This window comes from Gallus gallus, chromosome 28, assembly GCF_016699485.2.
Source record: "Gallus gallus isolate bGalGal1 chromosome 28, bGalGal1.mat.broiler.GRCg7b, whole genome shotgun sequence".
Taxonomy (NCBI): Eukaryota; Metazoa; Chordata; class Aves; order Galliformes; family Phasianidae; genus Gallus; species Gallus gallus.
Genome location: NC_052559.1, coordinates 2,712,175 through 2,738,622, shown reverse-complemented (window position 1 = coordinate 2,738,622; position 26,448 = coordinate 2,712,175). Strand labels below are relative to the sequence as shown.

Here is a 26,448-nt window from a genome sequence, read left to right as displayed (position 1 = left end):
AGATAAATGGGATCTGATGGATGGAATCGGACGGATGGCACAACATGGCATGGAATAGGATGGCTGGGATGGTTTGGGTTAAACTGTACCATGTTGGATGGGATGTTGCAGCGCTGGAGCCCCCAGGCCCACCCTGAAGCCCCCCATCGCCTGCAGTTTGGTGGTACCAGGAAGGAACGCCCCAGCAGAGCCCATCGAGGGCACGTTGTGGGTTTGAGGTTTGCAGTGCGGTTCAATAAAGCTTTGGAAATTGTCACATCCTGGCCTGGAGGACTCAGCAGGGCTGGAAATAGAGGTGCTGGGGTTCTGTGAGACACTGAGTGGTGCCGGGGAGGGCACTGAGTGCTGCCATGGCCTAAACACCAGCTCACATCGAGCTGCCTTCCTGCTTCCTCCCCTTCCTTTCCCTCTTATCCCTCCTCCATGCCATTTCCCCTCTCCCTTTCCCTTGTTCCTTTCCCCCCTGTTCCCTTTTCCTTGTTCCTTTATTTCCCTTTCCCTATTTCCCCCTTCTCCACCACCACAGAGCTCCCTGTGCCACCCCATGTGTGTCCCCTTTGCCTTCCCCGTTCCCACCTCCAGCTCCAAAACGCTGCTGCAGTCCTGGGAGATTGGGGCTGGGGGGGGGGGGGGGGAGTGGGGGTGTGGGTTGTGGGGGACACACATAGGGAAAGAGAGATGAGTTTGGGGGAACAGGAAGCTGATGGTTTGGGGAGGGGGGGGGCAGCCAGAAGGTAGAACTGGGGGGAGCAGAAGGGATGGGAGAGGGCATAGGGTGAGTGCGGGGGATACAGGGGGATAAAGAAGGAAGTGGGGGGGATGGGGGGCATTGGGGCCAGGCACTTTGAGGGCCCTGGGGGGGTCAGGCAGCTGTGCGGTGCTGGAGGTTCGCGATGGTGGTCACCCAACCCGGGGGGGGTCAACCAAGTGATGTGGGGGGCGTCACCCTATAGAGGGGGGTCGGACCCGGAGGGAGGGTCACCGTAGTGGAGGGGTTACCCGTGGGAGGAGCGGTGCAGGTGCGGCCCTGCTATGTATCCCCCCCCCCCCCGGCCCCCCAAATTCCGTCCCTCTCCGGTGCGGTTCGGTGGGGGGGGGAGGAGGGGGGGGGCACGGGGGGAGGCGGGGCGGTGCTGACGTCACGCCGCGGCCCTGAGCGAGGCTGCCGGGAGCCGGCGCCGCAGCCGCCCCGAGCTCACGCCCCGCACCGCTCCGCACCGCACCGCACCGCTCCGCTCCGCTCCCCGCACCGCTCCCGGCTCCGCGCAGCACCGCACCGCTCTGGGGCGGGCGGGCGCGGCTCATCATGCTATGCTGATCTGAACGCGGGGAGAGGGAGATCGATCCCCGAAACGCGGAGTCTGAATTAATCCGGGGAAAAGGGGAAGGGAGGGGGGGTGGAGGAGGAGGAGGAGGAGGAGGAGGAGGAGGAGGAGGGGGGTGGGGGAGGAAGGCAGCGAGCGAACAGGCAGCGGCAGAGCCACCATGGAGCTGGCGATGGAGAACCTGGGCAGCCTGCACGGCGTCCCGCACTCGCAGCCCGCGGAGCTGCTGAGCCCCGCACACGGGAGGCAGAGCTCGCACCGCAACCTGGTCCCGCACGGGCGGCCGGCCATGGTGTCGGGTATGGCATCCATCCTGGAAGGGGGGGATTACCGCGCCGAGCACAGCCTGGCGGCCCCGCTGCACCCGGCCATGAGCATGTCCTGCGAATCGCCGTCCGGGATGAGCCTGAGCAGCACCTACACCACGCTCACCCCCCTGCAGCACCTGCCGCCCATCTCCACCGTGTCCGAGAAGTTCCACCACCCGCACCACCACCACCACCACCACCACCACCCGCACCAACGCCTGGCCGGCAACGTGAGCGGCAGCTTCACGCTGATGAGGGACGAACGCAGCCTCGCCTCCATGGGCAACCTCTACAGCCACTACCCCAAGGACATGCCGGCTATGGGGCAGCCCCTCTCTCCTCTCCCCAACGGGCTGGGCAGCCTGCACAACGCTCAGCAACCTCTGACTCCGTACGGTCCCGGCGGCCACTTGCCCAACGACAAGATGCTGTCGCCCAACGGCTTCGATTCTCACGCCGCGATGCTGTCCCGGGGCGAGGAGCACCTGGCCAGGGGGTTGGGGGCCCCCAGCTCGGCCATGATGCCGCCCCTCAACGGGATGCACCCGCACGGCCACCCGCACCCCCAAGCCGGCGGCTCTCTGCTGGCAGAAAGGGATCGCCAGGCCTCGGCCAGCGGGTCTCAGAGCGGAGGATCGGGGCAGGTGGAGGAGATCAACACCAAAGAGGTGGCACAAAGGATCACGGCCGAGCTGAAGCGTTACAGCATCCCGCAGGCGATCTTCGCGCAGAGGATCTTGTGCCGTTCGCAGGGGACCCTCTCGGATCTGCTGCGGAACCCAAAGCCGTGGAGTAAGCTCAAGTCGGGCCGGGAGACTTTCCGGAGGATGTGGAAATGGTTGCAGGAACCCGAATTTCAGAGGATGTCTGCGCTCAGGCTCGCAGGTACGGGGCGAGGGGACGTGAGGGGACACGGGGGGGAGGTGGAGGGGGGGGTTGTATGTGTGTGTGTGTGGGGGGGGGGGTGTTACGCGCGTGGGGATCCCTCGCGCACAGCGGTGGGGTTGTGGGGCTGCGGGTTACGGAGCCGCGTGGAGGCGGTTAGGAGGAGAAAGTGGAAATCCTAGAGAGGAAATCCTATAGAAGGAGAAGGAGGAAATCCGAATGATCACACCGCCCCCCCACCGCCCCCCCCCCACCTCTGCCCCCAGGCTGCTCCTGACAGCGATGGGAGCACTGAAGTGCTGCTCCCGTTGGGAATCGTTCCCCGGTTGGACCCGTCACCCCTTCCTTCCCCGCCCCCCCCAACCCCGGAGAGCAGCCGACAGCCCCCGGGAACAGCGATGTGTCCGATCTCGGGGCTCCCAGCACGGGGGAAACAGGGATGTAACCCGGGAGGGGTGCGAAAATCGGGCGGAGAGATCCGATGGGGGGTTCTGAGTGAGGCTGTGGTGGAGCTGAGCCCGGTGCTGGGCCGAGAGATGAGCGTTTGGTGGGCGAAACAAAAAGGAAAAAGAAAGGGAAAAAAGGAAAAGGGAAAATAAATGGAAGGAGAAAAGGAGAATGAAGAAGGGGGTGGGGGGGGGAAGGAAGGGAAGGGGGGAAAGAGGAAAAGAGAAAAGAAAAGCGATTTCTTTGCGGATCGGTGCAGGGCTCGGCGGGGGATCGTAATGTCTCAGCCCGGCGCTGGGCCGAGAGATGCGGCTTTGCTGGGGGAAATAAAAGGAGGGAAAAGAAAGGGGGAAAAAAAGAAATAAAGGGGAAAATGGAAAGGGGAAAGGAGGAGGGAGGAGGGAAAGAGGGGGAAAGAGAGGGGAAAAGGAGGGAAAAAAAGGAAAAACAAAAGGAAAATGGAAAGAAATGGAAAGAAAAACGGAGAGGGGGAAAGGGGGGAAAAGAGGGAAAAAGGGAACAAAAATAAAAGCGTTTTCTGCGCTGATCAGTGCGGGGTCGGCGGGGGTTCGTTCTGCTTCGGCGCGGCGTTGGGCCGAGAGCTGAGGGGAAAAAAAGGGGGAGAAAAGAAAGGGGAGAAAAAAGGGAAAAATGGAGGAAAAAAAAAAAGGAAGGAGGGAGGAGGGGAAAAAGGGGGAAAGGAGAGGAGAAGGGAAAAAAAATCCCACAACAGTAATAAAAAGGCGTTTTCTGCGCGGATCCGTGTGGGGCTCGGAGGGGTCGCGGCAGCTGTGGGTGCGCGGGCGGAGGGGTCGGAGCGCAGCAGCGATGGCCCCACATCTCTGTGCTCCGTGGGGTGGTCGTGGGGTGACTGCTTGGGGGGGGTTGGGGGGGTCTGCACCGATCTCCGCTCCCCGCGGGCGCTCCGCAGCCGTTATTTATGGAGGAGAGCGGCGTTCATATGTATTTAGCGTAATTCAGTTGCTCTTTAATTAGGACAGGGTAGTGGCATCTTTTAGTTCCAGTCGATGCCCTATTGAAAAGCAGTTAATAGAATGCAAATTGTTCCTGGCTTTACAAGGTTCTGGTAAATAAAGATTTAAACACTGCCGTTTAATGCCCCCGTTGTTGGGGCTAATTGAGCCCAAATCTGAAATAATAACCGCGATGGAAACGAAGGAAGATTTGGGGTATTGTGGGGTCCGGGGGGGGGGATCCGGAAGGTCTGCGCCCCATCGCTGCGGTGCGGTGGTGCCGTTGGGGTTCGGGTTCCGCTCCGCTCCCATCGCTCCGCTCCTCCCCGCGCTGTCGGGGTTTCGGGTTAGGATTCCTTCTCCTTAAAATGGTTTTGAATTCCCAGAGCCGAAAGGATTTCCGGAAATAGAAAGAGTGAAAAAAAAAAAAAAGAAAGAAGAAGAAGAAGAATTAATAACGACCCGCATTTCTTCAGGTTTGAATTCTTTTCCTTTCTGCGAAAACAAAACGAAACAGAAGAAAAAATACCGAAGCGGCGCTCCTTGCGATGGATTCAACTCCGCTCAACTCCGACAATCCCGGCCGGACCGGGCAGTGCCCCACAGGGCCGCCCCACCGACGATCCGGACCCGACCTCCGCACCTTCCCGGACCGGGGGGACCCCCCCACATCGCCCCCCGCTTTGTTCCCAACCTCCGGCCCCTCTGCCGCCCCGATGGGCGCCGGTTTCGTTTCGCTTCTTCCGCTTGGGTCGGGTCGGGACAGCCCCAAAAGCGCTCGGGAAGGGCTGACGGGGGTCAGGGACCCCCCGGGACACGGGGTTGGGGGGCGACCGTCGGTCGAGAGGGACCCCACGGTCGTCCTCGGCCTCGATCCCCCGACGGCGCGGCCGCACCTCGGCCCCTCCGACTGCGACAAACGCGGTTATAGGGGAGGGGGCTGCCCCGTATCCCCCACCGCTGCGCCGTGGAGGGGGGGCGCGGGGCCGCGACCCCCGCACTGTGCGTGGAGAAAATGGGTTCCAAGCGGGTTCAGGAGTGCGCCCGATGTGTTTGTCCGAGCCAGTAAATCCGGGATCGATAAACACGCCGGGCCCCGAGAAATGGCCATTGCTGCTTTTTTCCTCTTTCCACTCCAATTCCCCCTCTCGCCGCCCCGTGCGCAGATGACCCATTAATTATTCAGGCGGAGGGGAGTGGGGGGGGGGGGGGCGGCCGGTGCCGGAGGGGACAGCGGCTCCGCTCCCCCCGGGGGGCACCGAGAAATAGGGGTGGGTGTCCGTGGGGCAGCATCTGGTGGGGCCCGGCGTGGCCGGTGGGGTCCATTTGAGTGCTCCAACAGCGGCACTGTCCCCCTCCCCCCTAAACCTCCCCAACCCCCCCCCAGGTCACAACGCGGCTCTGAAAACTTCTCTTCCCCCCCTCCGTGGGGTCCGTGCGCTCCGGATCGTCCCCCACGGCGCTGCTTTTCGGGGTCCCACATTCACTCCAAACGATAATAAAAGAGCCCACGGCGCCGCGCAGCCGTCGGCTCCGACCTCACGGGAACGGCTCCCGGTTCCCATCCTCGCGTGTCCGCGGAGGGCAGTGGGTGCTGCCCCCCCCAGCCACCCCCCCCCCGGTGCCTGCATCCCCTCTCGCCCCCCTCCCACCACGCAGCTCCGTGGGTGCCGGCACCCATCGTGCGCTCCCACCCTGCGTGCCCACGGGTGCGCGGATCCCCCGTCCCCTCCACACCTCCATCCCCACGCTCAGCACTCGCAAATCCTCCCTTGGAAATGACCCCAAAGAGCGAAAATATCCTTACGGCCCTTTTGCATCGGCGCTAAACTCGGCCGAGAAATCACCGCCCCGCGCTGCTCGCGGCTCCGTGCGTAAAACTCGGCCGCTTCCACGGCGGCTTTGAGCCGTCCGAGGGCTCCGGGGGGGCCGAATGGGGCCGCTCCCGGCTGTGCCCCCCCGGACGGAACCGCCGTTGGCTGCGGGCCGGGATTGCGCTGAGCGCTCTGTGCCAATATTCGTTTTCTTCGCGTTTTTTTCCCTTCTCTCTTTCCCGTTTCTTTCTTTTCTTTTCCCGTTATATTTTGGTTTTCGTTTTCCGTTCTCTCTTTTCTTTAATTTCCTTTCTCTTTTCGTTTTCTTTTCGTTTTCTTGTCGTGTTTTCTTTTCTTCATTTCTTTTCGTCTTTTCGTCTTTTATCTTTCCTTTCCTTTCCTTTCCTTTCCTTTCCTTTCCTTTCCTTTCCTTTCCTTTCCTTTCCTTTCCTTTCCTTTCCTTTCCTTTCCTTTCCTTTCCTTTCCTTTCCTTTCCTTTCCTTTCCTTTCCTTTCCTTTCCTTTCCTTTCCTTTCCTTTCCTTTCCTTTCCTTTCCTTTCCTTTCCATTTTCTCTTTCTTTTCTTTTCTTTTCTTTTCTTTTCTTTTCTTTTCTTTTCTTTTCTTTTCTTTTCTTTTCTTTTCTTTTCTTTTCTTTTCTTTTCTTTTCTTTTCTTTTCTTTTCTTTTCTTTTCTTTTCTTTTCTTTTCTTTTCTTTTCTTTTCTTTTCTTTTCTTTTCTTTCTCTTCTCTTCTCTTCTCTTCTCTTCTCTTCTCTTCTCTTCTCTTCTCTTCTCTTCTCTTCTCTTCTCTTCTCTTCTCTTCTCTTCTCTTCTCTTCTCTTCTCTTCTCTTCTCTTCTCTTCTCTTCTCTTCTCTTCTCTTCTCTTCTCTTCTCTTCTCTTCTCTTCTCTTCTCTTCTCTTCTCTTCTTCCCTTTTCTTTTCTCCTCTTTTATTCTCTTTTTCTCCCTTTCCTCTTTGCTTTCTCCCCATCTCCCTCCCGGCTTTCCAACCCCCCACCAATCACTGCTTCTCTTCAAGGAAAAACAAAACAGACCAAAACCACTGCAACAACCCAAACCCTGCGAGCAGCAGCGCGGCGCCGGGCCAAGGCAAAGGGCCAGCAAACGCATGAGAGCTTTGGCAACAGCAATAATGAATGCCGCTAATTAACACAGAACTGCCAGAACAAGGCAGGAGAACGCCCTACGAAATATCCCAGTCTCGAAGCGTTGTTTCGATTCCAGCTTCGCTCAAACGACTTCGGACGGAGCAGCGCCGGAACCCTTCGGAGAGCCGGGGGCGGTGGGGCAGCTCCGGGGGTCGGGGGGGGATCGTTTCGCTAATGTAAAACGAGGAGAAGGGAGCGTTTGTGGGCACGGGGAGGGACGACCGCTTAAAAACAGTGATAGGGAAGGAAAAGAAAGTGGGAAAGGGAGGAAAAAATAAACGGATTTTCCCATGGAAAAAGAAAAAAGAGGAAAGAAGAAGAGAAAAGAAAGGAAAGAACGGAAAAAAGAAAGAAAAAGGAAAAAGCAGAAAAGGAAAAAAAGCAAAAAAGGAAAAAAGGAGAAAAGGAAAAAAAGGAGAAAAGAAAAAAGGAAAGAAAAAATGAAAAAGCAAAGAAAAAGGAAAAAGAAAAAAGGAGAAAAGTAAAAAAGAAAGAAAAGAAAAGAAAAAGAAAGAAAAAAGGGAAAAAAGAAAAACAGAAAAAAGAAGAAAGGAAAAAAAAGAAAAACTGAGAAAAAAAAGAATGGAAAAGAAAAAAAAGAAAAAAGGAAAAAGAAAAAAAAAGGAAAAAAGGGAAAAAGGGGGAAAAGAGGGAAGAATCAAAGAAGAGAAAAAGGGCGAAAAACGAAGAAAAAAGATTAAAAAAAAAAGAGGAAAAAAAAAGAAGAAGAGTAAAACCCAAACCAGCCCCGCTTTATTCCCATCGATTCTCCCTGCAGTTTCCATTCGGGATTTCACACGCTGACAACCGGAGCTGCCCCTCCCGTCGGCACCGCACCGCCCCGCACCGCACCCGCACCCCTTATCAGGGCCGGGGCCGCCTCGCTCCGCCCGCAGCTCCTTCTGTGTTTGCTCCTAATCTGCGCGTCAGAAGGGGCCAATAAAGCTCCGCCGGTTAAACATTAAATCCACCCTCTCCCCTCTTTCCCCACATTGAAGCGAAGCTCCGGCCCCACATCCCCACAGAACACCCCAAAGCCCAATGCCCCCCCAACCCATCACCCCCCCCCAACCCTCATCTGCTCCTGATGGGAACCCCAAATCCAAACCCATTCGCCTTTTGCCACTCGCCCACCCCCAACACTGACCATTTATTTTGGGGGGGTTGTGGATGATGGTTGGGTTTGTTGGTTTATGGGCATAAATGGGTGACTTTTCTACGTTCTCCCCACCGAAACCATTGGGGTGGGGGGGGGGGGGGAGATAACAGGGAAGAGAAAACTCTCGCAGTTTGACCTTTGAATCAATGTGAAAAACCTCATTTAACTGATAAGTCTTGAAAGGCCCAGAACTAATTTGAAAATACATCTATTAAAATCCCATTGAGCGCCGCTGGGTGTGCGACGCGGATTTCCTGGCCCTGGCCATATAATGGGGCTTCAACCCAAAGGGAAAAGGAGAACGTGAAGGGATAATAGTAAATATATATATATATATAAGAATTCCCTCTTTTGGGATGGGGAAAGGGGAGGGAGGGGGGTTACGGTGTGTTCCTGCTGTAACTGAGCCACTGGGATGTGGGTTATATGACTGAGCGGGTGGGATATGGGATTATTTTTTACTTTATTGTTGTTATTTTTCTCCTCTGGATAGCAAATCCGGTGCTCTCTCATCCTGCCCACTTGCACTGAGGTCTGGGTTGGGGTCTCTGATGTGTGCCCATAGCGTAAGGGTGGATGTGGGATTGGGGCTGCTGGGATTGGAGCTCTGTGGGTGGGATCGGGGGCCGCACTGCACGGCCCTGAAGCTGTGTGGGGTTTGTGAGCTGTGGGTTGGAATGGGGGAGGGATGGAGGTGGGAGAGCAGAGTGTGGCCCGGCTGCCATCTCCTGAGCTGGGAATGGTGTTTGGGTGCAGCACCTCTCCTCCACCAGCAGCTCTCCAGCAACGCCTGGATCTAAAAATCCCATAAGGAAACCTCGCTGGCACCCAAAGTTCCCATTGCAGAGGCTTGGCACGGCCATTGCCTTGCAATGCAAGCCAAAACATAAGAGGAAAATAGACAAAAAAGACAATGAGAGCTTTGCAGATCCTCAGCCATGTGGGACTTTGGGGCACAGGTTGGGGTGGGCTGCATTTCCTGCAGCATTTGGGGTATTTAGGGGAGCGGTTTCCCGCTGTGCTGCCCCAATTCCCCCAGATTTCCCAGCACTTTTTGACCCATCCTAACCCCATCTCCACGCACGCAGCTCTCACTTTGGATCCCAATGAGGAGGTCGGGATTCCGATTCACCCAGGATGTGGTTTTTGGTCCTGCCTTCAAATCAAAGCAGTGACCCCCAGCTCTCCTCCAACCCCACGGCTGCAGGGGTGCAAACCTTGCGAGCAATGCAGCTCAAAGTGCATTTATTACGGGGCAATCGAGTGGTGAGATTTGCTGATTAAAGGGAAATTCAACATCTCGTTAATACCTCGGATGGTATAGATCATCTCCTGCAGGATGTAAAGCCGGGCAGGGGCGGACAGGAGGAATGGATGATGGATTTTAGAGCATTTTGGGGCTGTTAAAAAATAGCGAGACAAAAGGCGAGTGTTGAAAGGAGGGGATGGGACGCTGTAAAGGGTGGGGATCCCACTGAAATGCTCAGCATTGTAAGGCAGGCACGTTCACATGGGCTGTTGGGATTTCAGGGGTGATCTATAAGCTGTATCTGTAGCTTAACTTCTAGCTTGGTGTCTGTGTAGGTAGGGATATGCACTACTGCGGTGGCTCCTGCAGCACAAAGGAGGTTCAGAAGTCGTGTAAAATGGATTCAGTGTGCTTTGCAGGCAGTGAAGTTCAGGCCTGGAGGGGTTCGCTTGGCCGTAATGGTGCAGGCGGTGCACAGAGAGCTGAGCTCCATTCAGGTGAGACGTGGGCAGGGATGCTGCAGGGATGCTGCTGTTCCTGACCCCCCCCCCATGGGTACCACTCGGTGCCCCATTGCTCAGACATCAGTGCTTCCTTCACCTGCTTCCCCCACAGTTCAGCCTCCAGGCTCCGACCAAACCATGCCCTGATTCCCTCTGGCATTGCACTGGGAAGACACGGTGTGACTGTGAATGTGGGTGGCCGTGGGGAAGCAGCGGTGCCCCCACTGCTCCCTCCCTGGGACCCCAACTTCAGATCCAATCCTTCAGAAAGCACAAAGAGGGACCTGGACCCGCCGTCCTGGCCCAAAACCTGGGGCCAACGGGTTTGCTTTTGCTCCATGCACAAAGAATACAGACAAGGACTTTGCCATGGGAGCATCCCCACATCCCCCCTGCCTCACTTTCCCCGCGTGCACCCATGGAGACGCCGGGACTTCCCAGAGTGCATTAAGAGAGCATCGCTGGGTTATTAAATCCGATGAACCCTGCGAGGCTTTGTAAGAGGGCAAGTCCTCCAGTGGGAAGATTATCTGCAGGGAGCGATGCCCCTGTGTGGGAAGTCACGCTACCCATGGCTGATAAAGAGCAGGTAATGAGCGAACTCTCTCCATTAGGGATAAAATTGCAAATGTATTCGGAGCCGCTGACGGGTGATGGTATCAGGGGCTGACAGAGATAGCAGCGCTGCTGCTCTGCACTCGGTCCCATTGCGGAGCTTTGGGTGGATGGAGGGCAGAGGGATGGAGGTGGGTGGTGCTGTGGGGTTGCGCTCTCACAGCCCCCACCATGGGGGGGGGTCCCCATCAGGTTGGGAATGGGGGAGCCGTGCGGTCGGCGTCGCGCTGCCTGCGTTCTCAGTGCCCTCCCTGCAATAATGCTTGGATGAAAGGCTCTGAAAATAGACCCAAGGATCAATGCCTGTCTGAGAACTTCAATTTTTATTTTTTTTTTTCATTTATTGTTATTATCATTATAATTTTCTGGGCCGGATCGGAGGGATCTGGTGCCATTTCTGCCTTGGAAGGGTTCGCTCAGGTCGCTCATGGCCCCAAGACTTTGGTGCGGTGAAGCAGGGGATCCTCCACTGCTTTTGCTCTGGGTTCTGTTCCAAACGCATCCCTTGTCCTGACCAAAAGGTGAACGCTTCAATCCCACCATCAGGCTGTAAAAACAGGGCATTTCTTCCCTCTAAACCCAGCGGTTGTCCGAAGTTGTGTTGATGCAGAGCTCCACCATCACAGAAGGCAGCCAGGAGCAGCTCGGTGCCCGATTTGGGGCATTTGAGCAGCTTTCTGTCAGTTGATGGCTTTGTTTCTATCCTACCTACCTTACGGTTGGCCAAAGATTTCGGTCGGTTCAAAAATGGGGCAAAAAAGCACCAAGTTGAGAAACTTCCTGATGCGTTTCCATCCGCTCAGGTTCGCATCCAGGGAAAAAAGGGAAATAGAAGGAAGTGACCCCAAATCACTGCTCTCATTCAGACTGATATCAAAACGGTTTTCCTTAGGAGAATTTGAAGGCATCCCCAAAGTGGAATTGATGTTTTTTGGCCCCGAACTGATCGCTCTCAGCAGCGCCATCGGTTCCAAGGCTTTAAGAAAACAAACAGGTGATGATTGTTGTGCATTTTCGGAGCAGTTCCACCATGGGGGTGATGTGGGTGTGCAGCAGGAGGGGTGAGCGCCGTGCTGTGTGTGCAACGGGGGTGGAGAATGGGTGAAGACAAAGAGCAGCAGTGGGCAGCCTGCAGCTGAGCGGGGCAGAACCGCAGCACCCACCCGGTGATCGCCGTCCTCGTTTGTTTCTTTCCATTCTCCTTTTCCTTTTCCTCCTTCCATTTCCCTTTTCCCCTAAGTCCTCCTTTTCCTTTTCCTTTTCCTTTTCCATTTCCTTTTCCTTTCCCTTTCCCTTTCCCTTTCCCTTTCCCTTTCCCTTTCCCTTTCCTTCTCCTTCTCCTTCTCCTTTCCCTTTCCCTTTCCCTTTCCCTTTCCCTTTCCCTTTCCCTTTCCCTTTCCCTTTCCCTTTCCCTTTCCCTTTCCCTTTCCCTTTCCCTCTTTTTCTTTTCATTTTCCTTTTTCTCTTTTTCTTCTTCTTCTTTCTCCTTTATCCTTTTTTCCTTTTCCTTTTTATTTGTTTTCTTTTCCTTTTTATTTGTTTCCTTTTCCTTTCTCCTTTTCTTTCTTTTTCTTATTTTCCTTTTCATTTTTCCTTTTTTCCTTCCCTTCCCTTCCCTTCCCTTCCCTTCCCTTCCCTTCCCTTCCCTTCCCTTCCCTTCCCTTCCCTTCCCTTCCCTTCCCTTCCCTTCCCTTCCCTTCCCTTCCCTTCCCTTCCCTTCCCTTCCCTTCCCTTTCCCTTTCCCTTTCCCTTCCCCTTTTCTCTTTCCTTTTCTTTTCCCTTCTTCTTACTTTTATTTTATCCTAATTTCCCCCTTTTTCCCTCCTTTTTTTTCCTTTTTCCAGAACCCACCCCCACTTCCCACGCAGACCACCAGACCCTGCACACCCATCACATCCTCCACCCATATCCCCCAACCCCATGGATGCCCCCACCCTAAGCAGAGCCAGGGTCCGCCCGCAGGGTCCCCCACAGCCCCCCCATTTCCCTTCCCCTCCTCACACCCCACAGGCAGAGCCCAGCCAGGCACGTCACCATCAAACTGATGTGCCAGCAATATCCGATGTGGAGTTAAAGCCACTCGTGGGAGTTTCAATAAAATCGACTGCATTGAATCAATGCTCTGCACCAACCCCTCCCGCCCCCCCCGGCACACAGCGCAGGGCCGGAACACATCCAGTGCTGTGCAACACGGAGGGGCCCAGGCAGGGCCCTGATTGCAAATCCATCCTGTGCTCACCATGATTAATTGCTTCGTTACCAGAAGCAGCAGCTCTGCATGGGGGTCAGCATTAAAGGGAACGGCGGAAGCTTCCTTCCATGCTCCCAATGAGGGATGGTGGGAGCCCCCCACCCACCTCAACCCTGGGGGGGGCCATGGGGTCACACTCAACGCTGTCCCCATTGGGTTCCATTGGGACCCCAGTGCATGCAGTGACAATGGACAGCCATGGGGCAGTGCACACAGTGGGCAGCTATGGGGCAGCGTTTGCAGTGACAGTGGGCAGCAGTGTATGCAGTGACAATGGGCAGCAGTGGAGCAGTGCGTGCAATGGCAATGAGCAGTGTGTGCAGCGACGATGGACACCCGTGGGGCAGTGTTTGCAGTGACGATGGGCAGCAATGGGGCAGTGTTTGCAGTGACAACGAGCAGTGCATGCAGTGACAATGGGCACTGATGGGGCAGTGCATGCAGTGACACCGGGACACCCTCCTCGCCCCTCTGTGCCACCCCACCTCCTCGCAGTGCCCCCTGACCAACCCCCCCCCCCCAGCTGTGAATGGACCCTTCCAGCACTGTGTGTGGGGCGGCCCATGGCGCTGGGAAGGGGGGGATGGAGACACCGGATTGGCCCCGCCCTCCCCCGGCGGGGGGCGATCACAACGCGCTATTGGGCAGCGATAAGGGGCGTGGCCGCATGTGGCCCCGCCCCCTAGGAGGGTGGGGCGGAAATGCCGCCGTGTATCCGCAGGGGGGCGCCAGAGCGGCGGGGACGGCCCATGGAGCGGCAGCGTGGGGGGGGGCGGAAGGAACCATTCCCACTTCCGGGTTGGGGGGGGGGGTGAACACGGGGAGCAGCGGAGCCCCAAAATGGCGGCGGGGCGGCCCGGGGGGGTGCAAAGCGCCGGGCCTGAGGTGGGCGCAGCCGTCAGCACTGAGCCGTGTGGGTGTCTGGCGGTGCCTCGCAGCCGCTGTGGGTCCTCAGCTCATCTCTCATCGGAAGGAGATTTAATTTGTTGGGCTCTGGAAGCGGATCGGGCGGAGGTTTGTCCCCGTCCTGCAGCAGCACGGGAAGGCCGAGGCCTGAGGGCCGCAGGGACAGCGCGGGAAGGGCCGCTGTGAGCACATCTCCATTGGAGAACCCACTCTGTGTCACATCCCTGCGGGCGCCTTTCCCGCACCGTAAGGTAAAGTCATACAGAGTCAGTCAGGGCCGGAAAGGCCCCTCGTATCCCCAACCCGTCACACCGCGCCCACTGACCACGTCTCAGCGCCACATCTCCACGTTCCCCGCACACCTCCAGGCACGGTTCCTCCTCACCCTGACGCTGTTTACTGGAGCAGAGGCCGACCCCAACTCGCCACAACCTCCTTTCAGGAGCTGCAGGCAGCAATGAGGTCTCCCCCGAACCTCCTCCCGACTGTCCCACCCCATTCCCTCACCCACAGGACAGTGAGACCTCCACAGCTCCGCTGCCCCTCTCTGGATGCTCTGCAGCACCTCAGCGTCTTTCTGGCACGGAGGGTCCCAACACTGAGCGCAGCACTCAAAGTGAAGCCTCACCACTGCTCCGCTCTGCGTTTGGGGTGAAGATGCCTCGAGGTCGATTCTGCTCAGGATAAGACGTGGTTCTGCCACAGTGGGCCAACCCCACTTTGCTCAGAGCTGCAGACCCCGAACTGAGAGCTCAGCCTTCTCCCTGGGAGCCCCTAAATGCCCCTTCGCACCGCTGCGAGCCGATTTGACAGGGAGAAACAGAGAAAAGCCGCTGTGTTTTTTTTTTTTTCACCCTAACCTCACTTGCAGCCAGCATGCTGGCTCTGAAAGCCCCTGGCTGTCTTTTGTGATTTCAACAAATCACCAGCACTTAAGCAAAGTGGGCAGAAAATTACAGGTTGTATTGCAAGTGAATGGAGAGGGAGAGCACGCTGGGGCTGAGAAAACAGAGGTTTGCGGGTATAATAGAGCAAGCAGTGTCTGGCAGGCTGCGGAAGCCTGCAAAGCCATCAGGTATTAGTTAAATGCTTCGCGGAGTTCACGCTGCGAGGCATAATCGCAGCTTCTGAACAGCGGCCATTTGATTGTCTCTATTATGTCCCTTTAGAAATGATTTGGGAGTTATTTTGCTTTGAGCTGTCAAGGTTAAGTCAAGGAAAGCGCTCTCCCTGTGACATTAGGCTCCGAGGAGGCAGAACCCCCCGGCAGAATCCTTTGGGGAAGGCGGGTGGGATGCCGCTGCTCTCCGAGGTCTTTCCTCTCGCTGGAGTTGCTCCTTGGCGTTGCTCCCTGTGGTTTTCCTGCAGCCAGGTCAGCTCTTCTGGGGATGAAATGCCCCTCGGGTTGCGTGCCTGGTGTCCAAAAGGCTCGGCCTCTGTGCAGTCCCCTTGTCTGTCATTGCCTCGTTGCGACTCCGGTGCTTCTTTCTGGTCCCAGCTGAACCTGGTGGAGTTGTTGAGGTCTCAGAGGTTCACACGTTGCTCACTGAGCTGGGAGGGAAGGAAGAGCTGCACGGTGGGGATGAGTGGGCTCAGCACTGACTGCCCCCAGAGCACCCCCTGAGCTATGGGGAGCCCTGATCCCTAACCCCAGTGTTGGTCCTGGTGTGGCAGGATGATCCAGGGAGCAAACTCTGTGCTTGGGCATTTGCTGGGTAAATAAGTCGGGGGCAGGCATGGAAACACCCCACTGTGTGTCCCTGTTCCCAAGCACTGGGATCAGACCTGGAGAACCTGTAAGGATGGGAAGGAGAACGGCATGAAGCCAAAGATGAGTCATTGGGAGTTCAAGACTTGGAAAAATAGGGGATGTGAAGCAAACAAAACGTCCCCGTGTTGACCTGGGCAGGGCTCCAGGCTGTGCCCTGGCTGTCCCCTGTCCTCAGTGCCTTCTGGGGGGGGTGGGGGGAGGGAAGAGGGGAGCAGAAGGACCCTCCGCGGGGGTGCGTGGCTGTAAATAGATCTGACCAGCGTCACTATTGATTTGTGCCGTGCCGAGCTGTAATTAGATGGGGCCAGGGAGGAAGGGGGGGGGGGGGTGGGGGGGGGGAAGGGAAGGGGGGGGCGCTGGGCTGCATCAGCAGGAAAATAAATTAATAAATAAAATGAGCATAGGAAATGTGGGGTGCATCCCCTGCTGCTGTGCTGTGGGCCAAAATAATGGGAGGATGGAGGGGTGCAGAGCGGGGTATCGCTTCTATCCAGGCAGTGCTCAGTGCTGGTCCTGCTGCTGGGCTGTGGTTTGATCAGCAAGGCCCTGATGGTCAGCGCTTGCCTTGGAGCTGTGGGTTATTAATGGGTGACTGGCTTGTAATAATTACTTATAATAATTGAAGCAGGGGAAGAGAAATGTGGCTTTGCAAAGCCAGAATGCTGGGTGATTGGCTGGCCATCCAGCAGTGGGAACGGGTGCAGCTCTGCAGCTTTACTGGGATTGCAGCAGGCTCTTCCCATGGGGGCACGTCTGTATGTGCACACACATCTCACATCACTGTACACCTGCTGTGTACCCGGGGTGTATCTGTGTGGGACACATGGCGTCACGCAGGGGTGGGTGCCAGCATGCCAGGGGGACACTGGGGGGCACTGGGAGGGCATGTGGTGGTGGGTGGGCGTGCAGCCCATCGGGGTGAAGATGCAATAGGGTGGGGGGGACGTCTTCCAATTTGTTATCAGGGGTTTTTGGGGAGGGATCTTTTTTAATTTTTAATTCATGTCTGAAAAAAAAAAGAAAGAAAAAAAAAAGAAAAAAAAGTCAAATTTTCTATAAAGGCTTTTTTTTTTGTTTGTTCTTTTTGCAAGCATCTGATGGTCATAGGGTAGGTTTCCACTCAACCCTTCTCTGCTGGCTGTTTGAGGATGGTAACCCTGGGACAGGCTGCCCCACAGCTCCGCGGGTGCTGCTCTGCAGCCCCTGGACTCAGGGCATTTTGCAAACCCTGCTTGGGGGGGTAGGGGAGGGGGAAGGCTCTGCTTCACCAGAGGCAGCTGATTTGGAGCGAGTGCCAGCTGAGGAGCGAGCCCAGCAGCCAGGGAATGGAGGTTAAATGTGCTGGGTGAATTAATTACCTGCTTTGCTGAGCTCTGGGTCTCCCCAGCTTTGGGTGGAAGGGGTGGCTGTTGTCCTTCTGTGTGAGCTCAAGGTGGTGCAAAGGGGACCCGCAGTGCAGGGAGGGTGAAGAAATAAGAGAGATGTTGCTTGTTCTCTAACTAGGAAGAAGTGGCTTCCAGCCCCCTCCCATTACTCCCAGCTGGGCGGCTGCCTGCTGCTCTGCCCTGGCAGTGGTTTGTCGGGCAGGCAGGAGGTTAGCAAGGCAATAACCAGCCATGGCCCCACGGTGCTGCCCCATTGCTGCTTTCAGTTTCAGCCTTTGGCTCCTCTGAGCTGTGCAGCGGTTCAAAGAGGCTCCTGGAAGTGTCTGCAAGTGGACATCTGTCCTCCACCCACCTCTGGACAGTGAATGTCTCCAATGACCTGTGCCCTCCCTGCAAAATCCTTTCAGAAGAGCCAAACCAAGAAACCCCAAAAGCTGAAAACTGCTTCTGTTTGGGGCAAGGGTGGTACTTTCCTCAGACAGTCTCCAGACCATGCTTTTGTGACTCTTTTGTGAGCTTCCCAGGAAGAAAGAGTGTGTTCCCAGTCTTGCAGGGCCTTGTCCATGCCCTTCACAAGCCCTGACCCAACCAAGTCCCTGGGTACCCTACGTTCTGACACAAGGGAGGTTACATGGAAAGCTTTTAATTAGATGCTGGCTCATCCTGACACATGTGCCAGCAGATCCAGTGGTGAAGGCACACTAGGAACCTCAGTATGTTGGGTTTTCAGACCACTCTGGCTTTTCTCCAGCCTTTGGAGATGGAAAAACCCTTTCCAGAGGAAGTGGAAACAGGATCAGTCAGCTAGTCCATGCCATGAAACATCCACTGCAGTCCCCAGCATCCCCATCCCCAGCTGTCCCCTGTGTTTTGGAGCCAGCAGATGGATGTGACAGCCAAGAGGAGGCCCCTGAGTCCTCCGGTGAGATCTGCAGAGGAGGCAGTGGAGGCCAGAGCACAGCAAAGGAAGCCTGCTGGTGGATGACCCCCATAATTTAGGAACAGTGCAGCCCCTATAGCCAGGCTGTGGGAGCAGAGGTGGTGCAGGAGTTCCTCAGTCTCTAGCCCCAGGGTCAGCAGAAGATGCTGAGATTTGGGATGTTGGGAATCTGGAGGTGCTGGGCTTCCCCCAGGCTTTGCTCACGCTGCTGCTTGGGAGGCCCAGGGAGAAAGAGGAGGGAGGCAGCCAAGGGAGCGATGGGCGCAAAGCCAGCAGGTTCCCTGGAGGGAAGGAAGGGCCTGGTGTTGGGAGGCAGCCAGGCAGCCTGCAAGCTGGCCAGGGCGGTCAGCACCAATTAATGGCCCTGTTCTCTCTTTTTGAACGTCTAGCTTGCAAACGCAAAGAGCAAGAGCAGCAGAAAGACAGGAGCCTGCAGCCCAAGAAGCAGCGGCTGGTCTTCACGGACCTCCAGCGCCGCACCCTGATCGCCATCTTCAAGGAGAACAAGCGCCCGTCCAAGGAGATGCAGATGACCATCTCACAGCAGCTGGGCTTGGAGCTCAACACCGTCAGCAACTTCTTCATGAACGCCCGCCGGCGGTGTATGAACCGCTGGCAGGAGGAGCCAGGCACCAACCCCGGGGTCCCCTCTTCTTCTACAAGCACTTTCTCCAAAGCATGATGTCCCCCAGCCCTCCCTGCCCCTTCCTGGACATCCTCCTCATGACAAAGCCAACTCAGCCTCGTGCGCATGCCCCATTTGGGGTGGGTGCTTTTGGGCACTGCGAGTCCCCCACCTTGAACTGGTGTCGTGTCCTGCTGTCACCTCCATCCAGCTTGAGGAGCTGGGATGGGGGTTGCAGCTGGGCTGGCTCCTTCCCGTGGAGGGCTCTGAGGAAACCCCCATGAAGTGTGGGATGTGGGGTGGAGGAGAGGGAAAGGAGTTGCTTGGGGATACCTCACAAAGCTTGTATTCACACCCCCTGCCAGAGTCCAGTCTTTGGGGACTGGGGCACCCTGTCCCCTCCTGTGCACCCCACAACTTCTGCCTCCACCACAACCACCCTTGCAGCTCCCACAGTTTTGGGATAAAGACGGAGGAGGAAATGCAGGAGGTGAAGTTGTGGGGCTGGTCTCTGGTACAACCCCAGCTTTCTGAGGCTGAAATCCCCATTATTTAAAGGGGAGCAAGCAGGGAAAACACTCTCTGGGTGCCTGAAGGTGACCCCAGGTCTCTGCTTGCTGAAGCTTTTTGCTCCCCTGAGGCACAGCAGGTTTTCCCAAAGCAGCTGGACCCTCTTCGCCATTGACACAGAGGTGCTCCTCTCCCTTGAAGCTGTTGGAAACCCAACCAAGGGCAGCCCCACAACCTTCCTCTATGGGCACCGTCCTCGTCCCCCGGAGACCCCCGGGAGCACCCACCCCACCAGACCCCCTGCACACCCCAACCCATCCTTGGGTCCCCCCAAGTGGCTCCGAGCATTCCCAGCGTCACGGCGGCCGCTCCACCTCGCGCCCACGCAGGTCAAGAAGCACATTTTAGCTACAGAAATCGGGTATTTAAAAATATGAATTGTTTGAGAGGAGATGGGAGGAGAGACTTGGAGCGAAGAATCGCGTCTTTCCTGGCAACCGACTTGGGGCCGGGCTGGCTCCAGCATTCGCCACTGGATTCCTGGTTCACTTTTGGGTTGAGGAATGAACTCAGACAAAGCAGTTTTGTTGGCTTTGTGTCTTGCCCCGTCCTCCCCTCCACACGCACTCTTGCCCTGACTTGTCTTCATCTCTGTTACCAAAGAAATTGCAAAACCAAAAACCAAACCAAATCCCTCCCGGGAGGCAGCGTCAGAGTGTAGCAGACAAGGAAAATCCCACGGACCTGGTTGCGAAATGCTGTGTGTGAGAAGGGGAAAACTCTCTGATGAGCTCGAAAGGGAAAGAAAAAAAACCAACTAAACCCCAATGGGATAACAACAGAAACTACAACCAAGCAAGCTCAACGCAAAGACCGGCAAATTTACAAAACAAAAAAAAAAGCAAATGACAAGATTTTTTTTTCTTTTTTTTTTCTTTTTTTTTCTTTTTTTTTTTTTTTTTTTTGTGCCAATTAACAACCTGCCTTAACCAATTCTGGAGCAGTGGTACTAGCTTCAAAATGATCGTTCCCTCCAAGCTCTCGATGGTGACTTGTGCCATATGAAAAGCAATCACAAGGCCAAACCCTTGCATTCGGACATCGCCCTGGCCCCGCAGGCTCCGTGTTGTCCTAGGGGATCGGAGGGGCTGTGGGGACTGTGAAGGGCTGAGGGAGGCTTGGGGGTGGAGGGGAAGGCCAGGTCCCCCATGCCAGCCCCATCACTTGGGGAGAAAGAAAAATCCTCCAAAGCCAATCCCCCAAAAACCAAAATAATAATAATAATAATAATGGGACACTATTGAATTTATGCGGGTAAAATAGTACCATCTGTGTTCTAGCGCTATGGTTTCTTCGATTCACTTTACTTTGAGAGCGATCTGTTGTGTAACAGGAAGGCACCTTGTTGAAAGGAAGGAAAAACGGAAAGAAAAAAAAAGTGTCTGTGTACACCAAAAAAAGAAACAAACAAAAAACAAACAAAAAACAACAAAGAAAAGCACCCAACAAGAAAAAAGAAAGAAAGAAAGAAAGGACAAAAGAATGAAAGAGAGAAAGGAAAAACCCTACAAGCAAAGCCCTGACCCACCACAGGGTTTGGGAATGAATTCTGGGACAGATTTACCAAAGAGCTGATGGGGTGGGTGGGAGGTGGGGGCCAGCGTGGGCATGGCCTCACACACCGACCCCAACCATTGCCAGGGGGAGCGGATGGGCGAGAGGGAGGAAGATGGGCCGGGAAGGGGCAGGTGCCAACCAGAACCCGAAAAGCACGGTGAAGCGAAGCTCACCCCCCATAATCCGCTCCCCACCGCTGGCATTCCCCTGACGTTGTTTCTTCTTGTCTTGTCGTGATGTGGTGACGATGGGGTGTCGGCATTCCTGAACCCCATCGGGTAGTATTCAAGGGCTGAAAAGCCAGGAAGGGGGCCTTGGTTTGGGAAGTGAAAAACACGCAGAAACAAAACAAAACAAAATGAAAAAAAATAAGGGAAAAAAAAAAAAGGAAAACAAACAAACAAAAATATACCAAAAAAAGAAAAAAAAAGAAAAAAGAAAAAAAAAAAAAGTAAATGCCACAGGCCCTCAAGGATGCAAAGACATTTCTAGTGAGAACCCGAGAATAAAGGCTACCTCACTTGAGTTTTCAATTTTCGTGATTTGAAAATCACGTCTGATACCAAAGATTTTGTTGCCTTGTCTGGTCTGTGCTGGCAGCGCCGCTTTCCCTGCGCCCCGTGAGTCCCCCCGAGAGCGAGAGAAGGCGAGCGAGCATCCCCGGGATGGCAGCGTGGTCGATGAGTGCCTTTTTCTTGTACCAAAGGTGTGTGGCCATTTCTTTGCTCCTCCGCTTTTTTTCTTTTAGTTCTGTCCTGAAGATTCACTGTTACCTCAGCTCTCTGAACGGATTCTGGCAACTCTTGTAGTCTTTGGGTGTTGGGATGGAGAAAACAGAAAGCCAAACCCTTGTCCTATTGGAAGAGAAAGCATCGCCCTTCCCTCTTGCTGTGGTTTCCCCAGTGTGTCCCCCTTCAGATGTCCCCCAGTGTCCCCGTTTGCCCCAGCACACTCCCCCGGTGTCGTGGTGTCCTCTCGGGGTCAGCACCATGGCCAGCTCTGCTCTGGAACCATGCAGAACCCAATGGTAGAACAGGGATCTTAGAGACATGGATTCCACCATGGATGGATTCCACCATGGATGTTTCTTCTCAGACTGGAGCTTCTGTTTCCTTTCTCGATAGCACAGAGAGGATGCGTGGCGTTTCTCACCACTGACTTTCTCCAAACCCTTCTTTTGGAGCTAAGTGCTCCAGCAGGAAAGGTTTCCAGGTTCCTGCAGAGTTGTTTTTCGCTGTTGAGTGGGTCAGGGGTGGCTCTGCTTTAGGAAGAAGCAATGGGAGGACCCTCAGGAGAAGATGCTCTTCCACAGAAATCTCCCAAAGCTTAGGGAAATCTTGGGTCGAATCGCACCTGCTTGGCTCTTTGTGTTGGTTTTCCCCTCTTTGTGGGTGAAGCCTTCCAGGAATCCTTTGCCAGCCGCACCACCCCTGCAGGCTCCTTCTGTTGTGTCTTGTGGGAAATGGCTCCTTTAGAATTGGACCAGACTTGGCCAAAGTCATGAACCCAACTGGAGCCCCGCCATGGGGACACCAAGAGCCATCCGCAGCCCCTGCATCCCACTGAGAGCAGGCCAGAGCATCCCACTGCTTGCCCCCCATCCCCATACCCTCTACACTATTGCCTTGACCAGATCCTGCCCAACCCCACTTCTCCCTAACACCCACATGGCTTGTGATACCAAAGACGTTCTCTATGCAGGAGAAAGCCTTCTTTTCCACCCAGCACAGACCTTACAAGCCTTTGACAATGTTCTCTGAAATACCTCAAAATATTTAATGTATAGTTTATGTGATAAAAAAAAAATTACTTAGCTAGTTTTTGGAATTTGTGACTTGAAGCTTTATACTGTTAAATTATAATTTTGCAGAAGACGGCATGTTCTTATTTCTTTGACGCGTTCAATGGGAGACATATTGAATGTTAAGGAGATGAAAGCTGGATTGTTTCACGGTGAAAAAGAGAGAGAGAGAAAGAGAGAGAGAGAAAGATTTAAAAAGGACCCTCGGAGTTTACAGATTTCATATTTAAACAAGTCCTTTTAAAAAAAGAAAAGAAAAAAAAAGAAAAACGAATAACGATGACGATACCTTTGCGTTCAGATGTGTTACTTTTCTCTGAGTCATGTCGTACGAGAGTATTTATTATACGTGTTCTGTGTTCAAATGTAATTTAAAGAAGACAAAAAAAAAAGACAAAAAAAAAAAAAGACAAGATGAGAATTTGATTTATGCATGAAAAAAATATACTCTTTCTTGAAGTAATGTAATAATTATTCGGGGAGGGATGGTCGGGTGGGAGCGGGAGGGGACAAACTGTGCTTTTTTTGTCCATGACTTCTGGGTTGATTAAGAGTTTTCTGCATGGATCACCGTATTTATTTCCTTTTCTCAATCACACAATTATGGGAGAGCCATCCTTTACCCCCTCTGTTGGTTTGTTCGCTTCTTTTCTCCCTTTCCTTTCTCTGCACATTGTATTACCCCAATGGGGGACGGTGTAGGGGCTGCAGGGGGTTGTGGGGGCACACGACCCCATGCCCAGCAAACCGGGTATGGGTGTCTGGGGCACGGGACCCCTGTGTGTGCCCACCCATGCCAAACCAACCCCGCCAGGTCCCGCGCCTCTCAGGTTTGGGGATTTTTTTGTGCTTTATCCAGATCTGTGTGTCAAAGCCCAAGTGTCTTCATGCAGAAGAGAGACAGAGACAATCAGCCACCGTCACCTGAGTTTGCAAAGCTCTGGGCTCCTCATGTGCTCTGAGGTGAGGGAAATGGCCCCAATGCCCCATCACCATCCTCCTCCCCACACTGCGGCCATTCTGGGCAATGGAAGCTTGTCACGTTGAGGATAGTGACACTGAACCGGGCTGCCCAAAGGTGTGGATGTCCTATTGCTGGAAGTGTTCAACATTGGGCTGAACAAGGCTTTGAGCAACCTCACCTGGTGAAGGACATCTTTGCCCATGGCAGTCAGTGGGACTGGTGATCTTCAAGTGTCTCTCCCAACCCAAACCATTTTGTGATTGTATGATGGCCCCGAGTTGCTCTCCCTTGGGGTGTCCTTGAAGACCTGCCTCCATCCTTGCCTTTATTTTAACATGCTGATTCTTGAGTCCTCTTCTGCCTCTTCATTCTCCATCCTTCACCTCTGTCACTAGATGTGGCCCCAAAGCTCAAATGACTGCAAGGAACAAGATCTCAACTCCTTTGTGCTCCACCAACATGGTCCCCAAAAGTGTAATAGGGTTTATACCTGCATCTTCTTCAATGCAGCATCCTGCAGCCTTCATCGTCTTCATGGCTGTCCATCCACACAACCCTCCTGGTTTCTTCTGGGGAAATGCTGCTGTTTGGAGGTCCATCGCAACGTTGTTGTTTGGATGCCCAGACTTCACTTCCAACCACAAGAAGGTGTCACCAAGCTTAGACCCAGCCCACAGCCACCAGTCCTAGGAGCCTACAGAGCCCAACTGGTTCCCACCTCGGAACAAGAACCCAATGATTTGGGACATCCCAGAGAAGCTGAGCACTGAGTGCAGTCCTTGTCCTTCACCCACCAGCACCCACTGAACCAAAGGGGCTTTGCCCTATGCTGGATCCAGCCTCGCCTGCTGCCCACACCTACCAAAATGCCTTGAGGAGCAACTTGCAAAGATACCAAAGATTTTTTTTTTTCCCTGCAGGTAATGACAATCCGAGCTCTGTCCTAAAGACAATTCTCTTGACCAGGGTTGCCCCAAAAGGGCATTTTTGTGCTGTGGGGAGCAGGAACAGAACTGGAACCCAATGGGGCACCTCAAAAAACAACCAGAGCAGCTCCCATCTGGTAGGGGCCATCAGGGATCCCAGGGCTCCATGCTGATGAAGGATGAGGAAGAGGAGGGTGTCTGGGACCTCCAGCCCTACCAAGTCCCGCAGTTCAGCCCGGTCATTGTGCCCTATTTCCATTGTGGAAGTTTTCAGGGATTTGGGTCATCCCGTTACTTGTGAAGCCTCAGGTTGGTTCTCCATTTCGGTCAAGAAAACATTTGTAGTGGGGCAGCAATATCTCCATCCCCACTAGGAGAGGAGGAGCAGAGGGCTCACGGAACCTCAAAGTCAAGCTTCAGGCATTGACATCCCATGATAACCCCGCCACGAGCTGAGCTTTCCCAGCTCTAAGGAGGTCTCCAATGATGGGATACCAGCACTGGGCCCAGAGCTTGCACTTCCTGGTGCCAAGCCCAGGAGTATCAAGACAAGATCCTTCATACAACACCTCTCTTCTGACCAGAGCCAGAACCCAGGGCTCATCCATGGGTCACTTCAAGGGGGCAGTGGGGACATTTGCTCCTTTTCCCTCATCTCAGAGCAGAAGAGGAGCTGCAGCCGGGGCTGGGGCTGTGCGTTATGGATGCTTCGGTTCCTTCTGTTTTATTTCTTCGTTCAGGGTTTTTTAAAGAAAGGAAATTAAAAACACAAAGACAAACAAACCCATTTGTGTTATTATTTTTTTCTTTTCTTTTCTTTTCCTCCCTTCTCCCCCGTACATTTCTAAAGGAGAACAAGAAGTCAGGCAGAATTCACCCTGCCCAGGAGGAGCCCACAGCACTGGGTTTACCCACCCACCCCACTGCTCATTTCTCTGCATAGCAATAGGCACCGCTCGCTCCCATCCCACTGCTCTGGGGGCCACATCCCTCCGTTGCTGAATGCCTTTTTCCTTCTGACTAAATTGGATTTTTTTATTATTATTATTTTATGATTATTATTTTTCTTTCGCCGCTGCTTCATTGTTAATCTCATGGGATAGGTTTTACTCTACAGCGAAATGCAATTGTTACTCCTCTGTGTCTTGCAATTATATTTGTTTAAGCTATTTACAAATGCTAAAAAAGAAAAAAGAAAAAAAAGATAATAATTAAAAAAAAAAAGAAGAAAAAAAAAAGAGTCTTATGTGTCAGGCACTTTATCCAAACTGTGCTGTGTGCTCTGGAGTTTGTTCCTTGTTCTTTGCAATGACTCACGCAGGGGAAATTACCAGGAAACCGAACTCCAGCCTGTCAACAGGTTTTAAAAGAGAAAAAAAAAAAGAAAATCTCTATTTGTTCATCCTCTACTGGTCATGACTGTGTTGTATTTCTGCAGCTTTCTGTTTCTTCAATAAATTATTTTCTAGTCATTCACCCCCGTGTGTGTGTGTGTGTGTGTGTGTGTGTGTGTGTGTGTGCCGTGCTGGCGTGGGGGCTTTTAATTACAAAAATGAGGATAAAAAATGGTGATCGGGTCACCGAGTGGTTGTTTGCATGGTTCCTCCTCCCCACGCTGTGGCTCTGCAGCATGCCATAGGTTGTGCACGGCCCCCAAAGAATGGGGGAGTGGGAGGTGGGGGGGATGGGGGCATGGCACAAAGGGCACAGCACTGCCATGGGTTTGGGTGTGTGGAGATTGTAAAGCAAAAACACCCCAAATTGGATTCAGATGCCCTCAAGAGGAGGAAACCCATGAGGCCCCAGCAGGATGTGGCCAGGTCAGCTATGGCGGGAGGGCCAAGGTGGGGGTGTCCCTTGGGGATGGAGAGCTGTGGTGGCACAGATGTCATTGGTGGCGTGGGTGCTGTTGGTGGTGTGAGTGCTGTTGGTGGAGCGGGTGCCCTTGGTGGTGTGGGTGTCATTGGTGTTGTGGATGTCATTGGTGCTGTGGATGCTGTTGGTGGTGTGGATGTCATTGGTGCTGTGGATGTCATTGGTGCTGTGGGTGCCCTTGGTGCGCAGGCTCTCCCCGCGGGTGATGAGGCCGGCGTAGCCCTCCTGGTGGGAGAAGGCATAGCTGGAATGGCGGTGGAAGGAACCGCGGGGGATGTGGGTTCGCAGCTCCACCGAGGGCTCTGGCTCCTGCCTGGCCTTCCAGCAGATCTTCTGCAAGGAGATAGGGGCCTGGTGACCTCCGTGGGGAATCGCATCCATCCCATCACCAGCAACACCCTTACTGGTCCCAGATGCCGGTCCTTGAAGC

At 54.3% G+C, this 26,448-nt stretch overlaps 2 protein-coding genes and 1 long non-coding RNA gene across 10 annotated transcripts in view; 2 read left to right on the top strand and 1 right to left on the bottom strand.

Annotated features, from left to right (window-relative positions):
- The first annotated feature begins 1,437 nt into the window (after positions 1–1,437).
- Positions 1,438–25,619, top strand: ONECUT3 (one cut homeobox 3). Its single transcript, XM_003642857.6, has 2 exons — positions 1,438–2,518; positions 18,090–25,619. Exons 1-2 carry the CDS (start codon positions 1,486–1,488, stop codon positions 18,380–18,382), a joined length of 1,326 nt encoding a protein of 441 aa, XP_003642905.1. The 5' UTR covers positions 1,438–1,485; the 3' UTR covers positions 18,383–25,619.
- On the top strand, positions 13,507–15,047 carry LOC121107746. The gene is made up of 2 exons (XR_005842146.2): positions 13,507–13,855; positions 14,118–15,047. It is a non-coding gene; the product is annotated as an uncharacterized LOC121107746 (long non-coding RNA).
- Positions 25,271–26,448, bottom strand: part of ATP8B3 (ATPase phospholipid transporting 8B3) — a 16,569-nt gene continuing 15,391 nt past the window's right edge. For all 8 annotated transcript variants that reach the window (XM_046904658.1, XM_040653685.2, XM_040653683.2 and 5 more), the window contains one exon: positions 25,271–26,351. In XM_046904658.1, coding sequence (XP_046760614.1) covers positions 25,965–26,351 — 387 coding nt within the window. In that variant the 3' untranslated portion in view covers positions 25,271–25,964. The remainder of the gene's footprint in view (positions 26,352–26,448) is intronic.

Excerpts from the sequence above, each read along its gene's own strand:
- ONECUT3 (XM_003642857.6), top strand. The coding sequence starts at position 1,486 with ATGGAGCTGGCGATGGAGAACCTGGGCAGCCTGCACGGCGTCCCGCAC. Across the intron at positions 2,519-18,089 it reads GTCTGCGCTCAGGCTCGCAG|CTTGCAAACGCAAAGAGCAA; the intron begins GTACGGGGCGAG and ends TTGAACGTCTAG.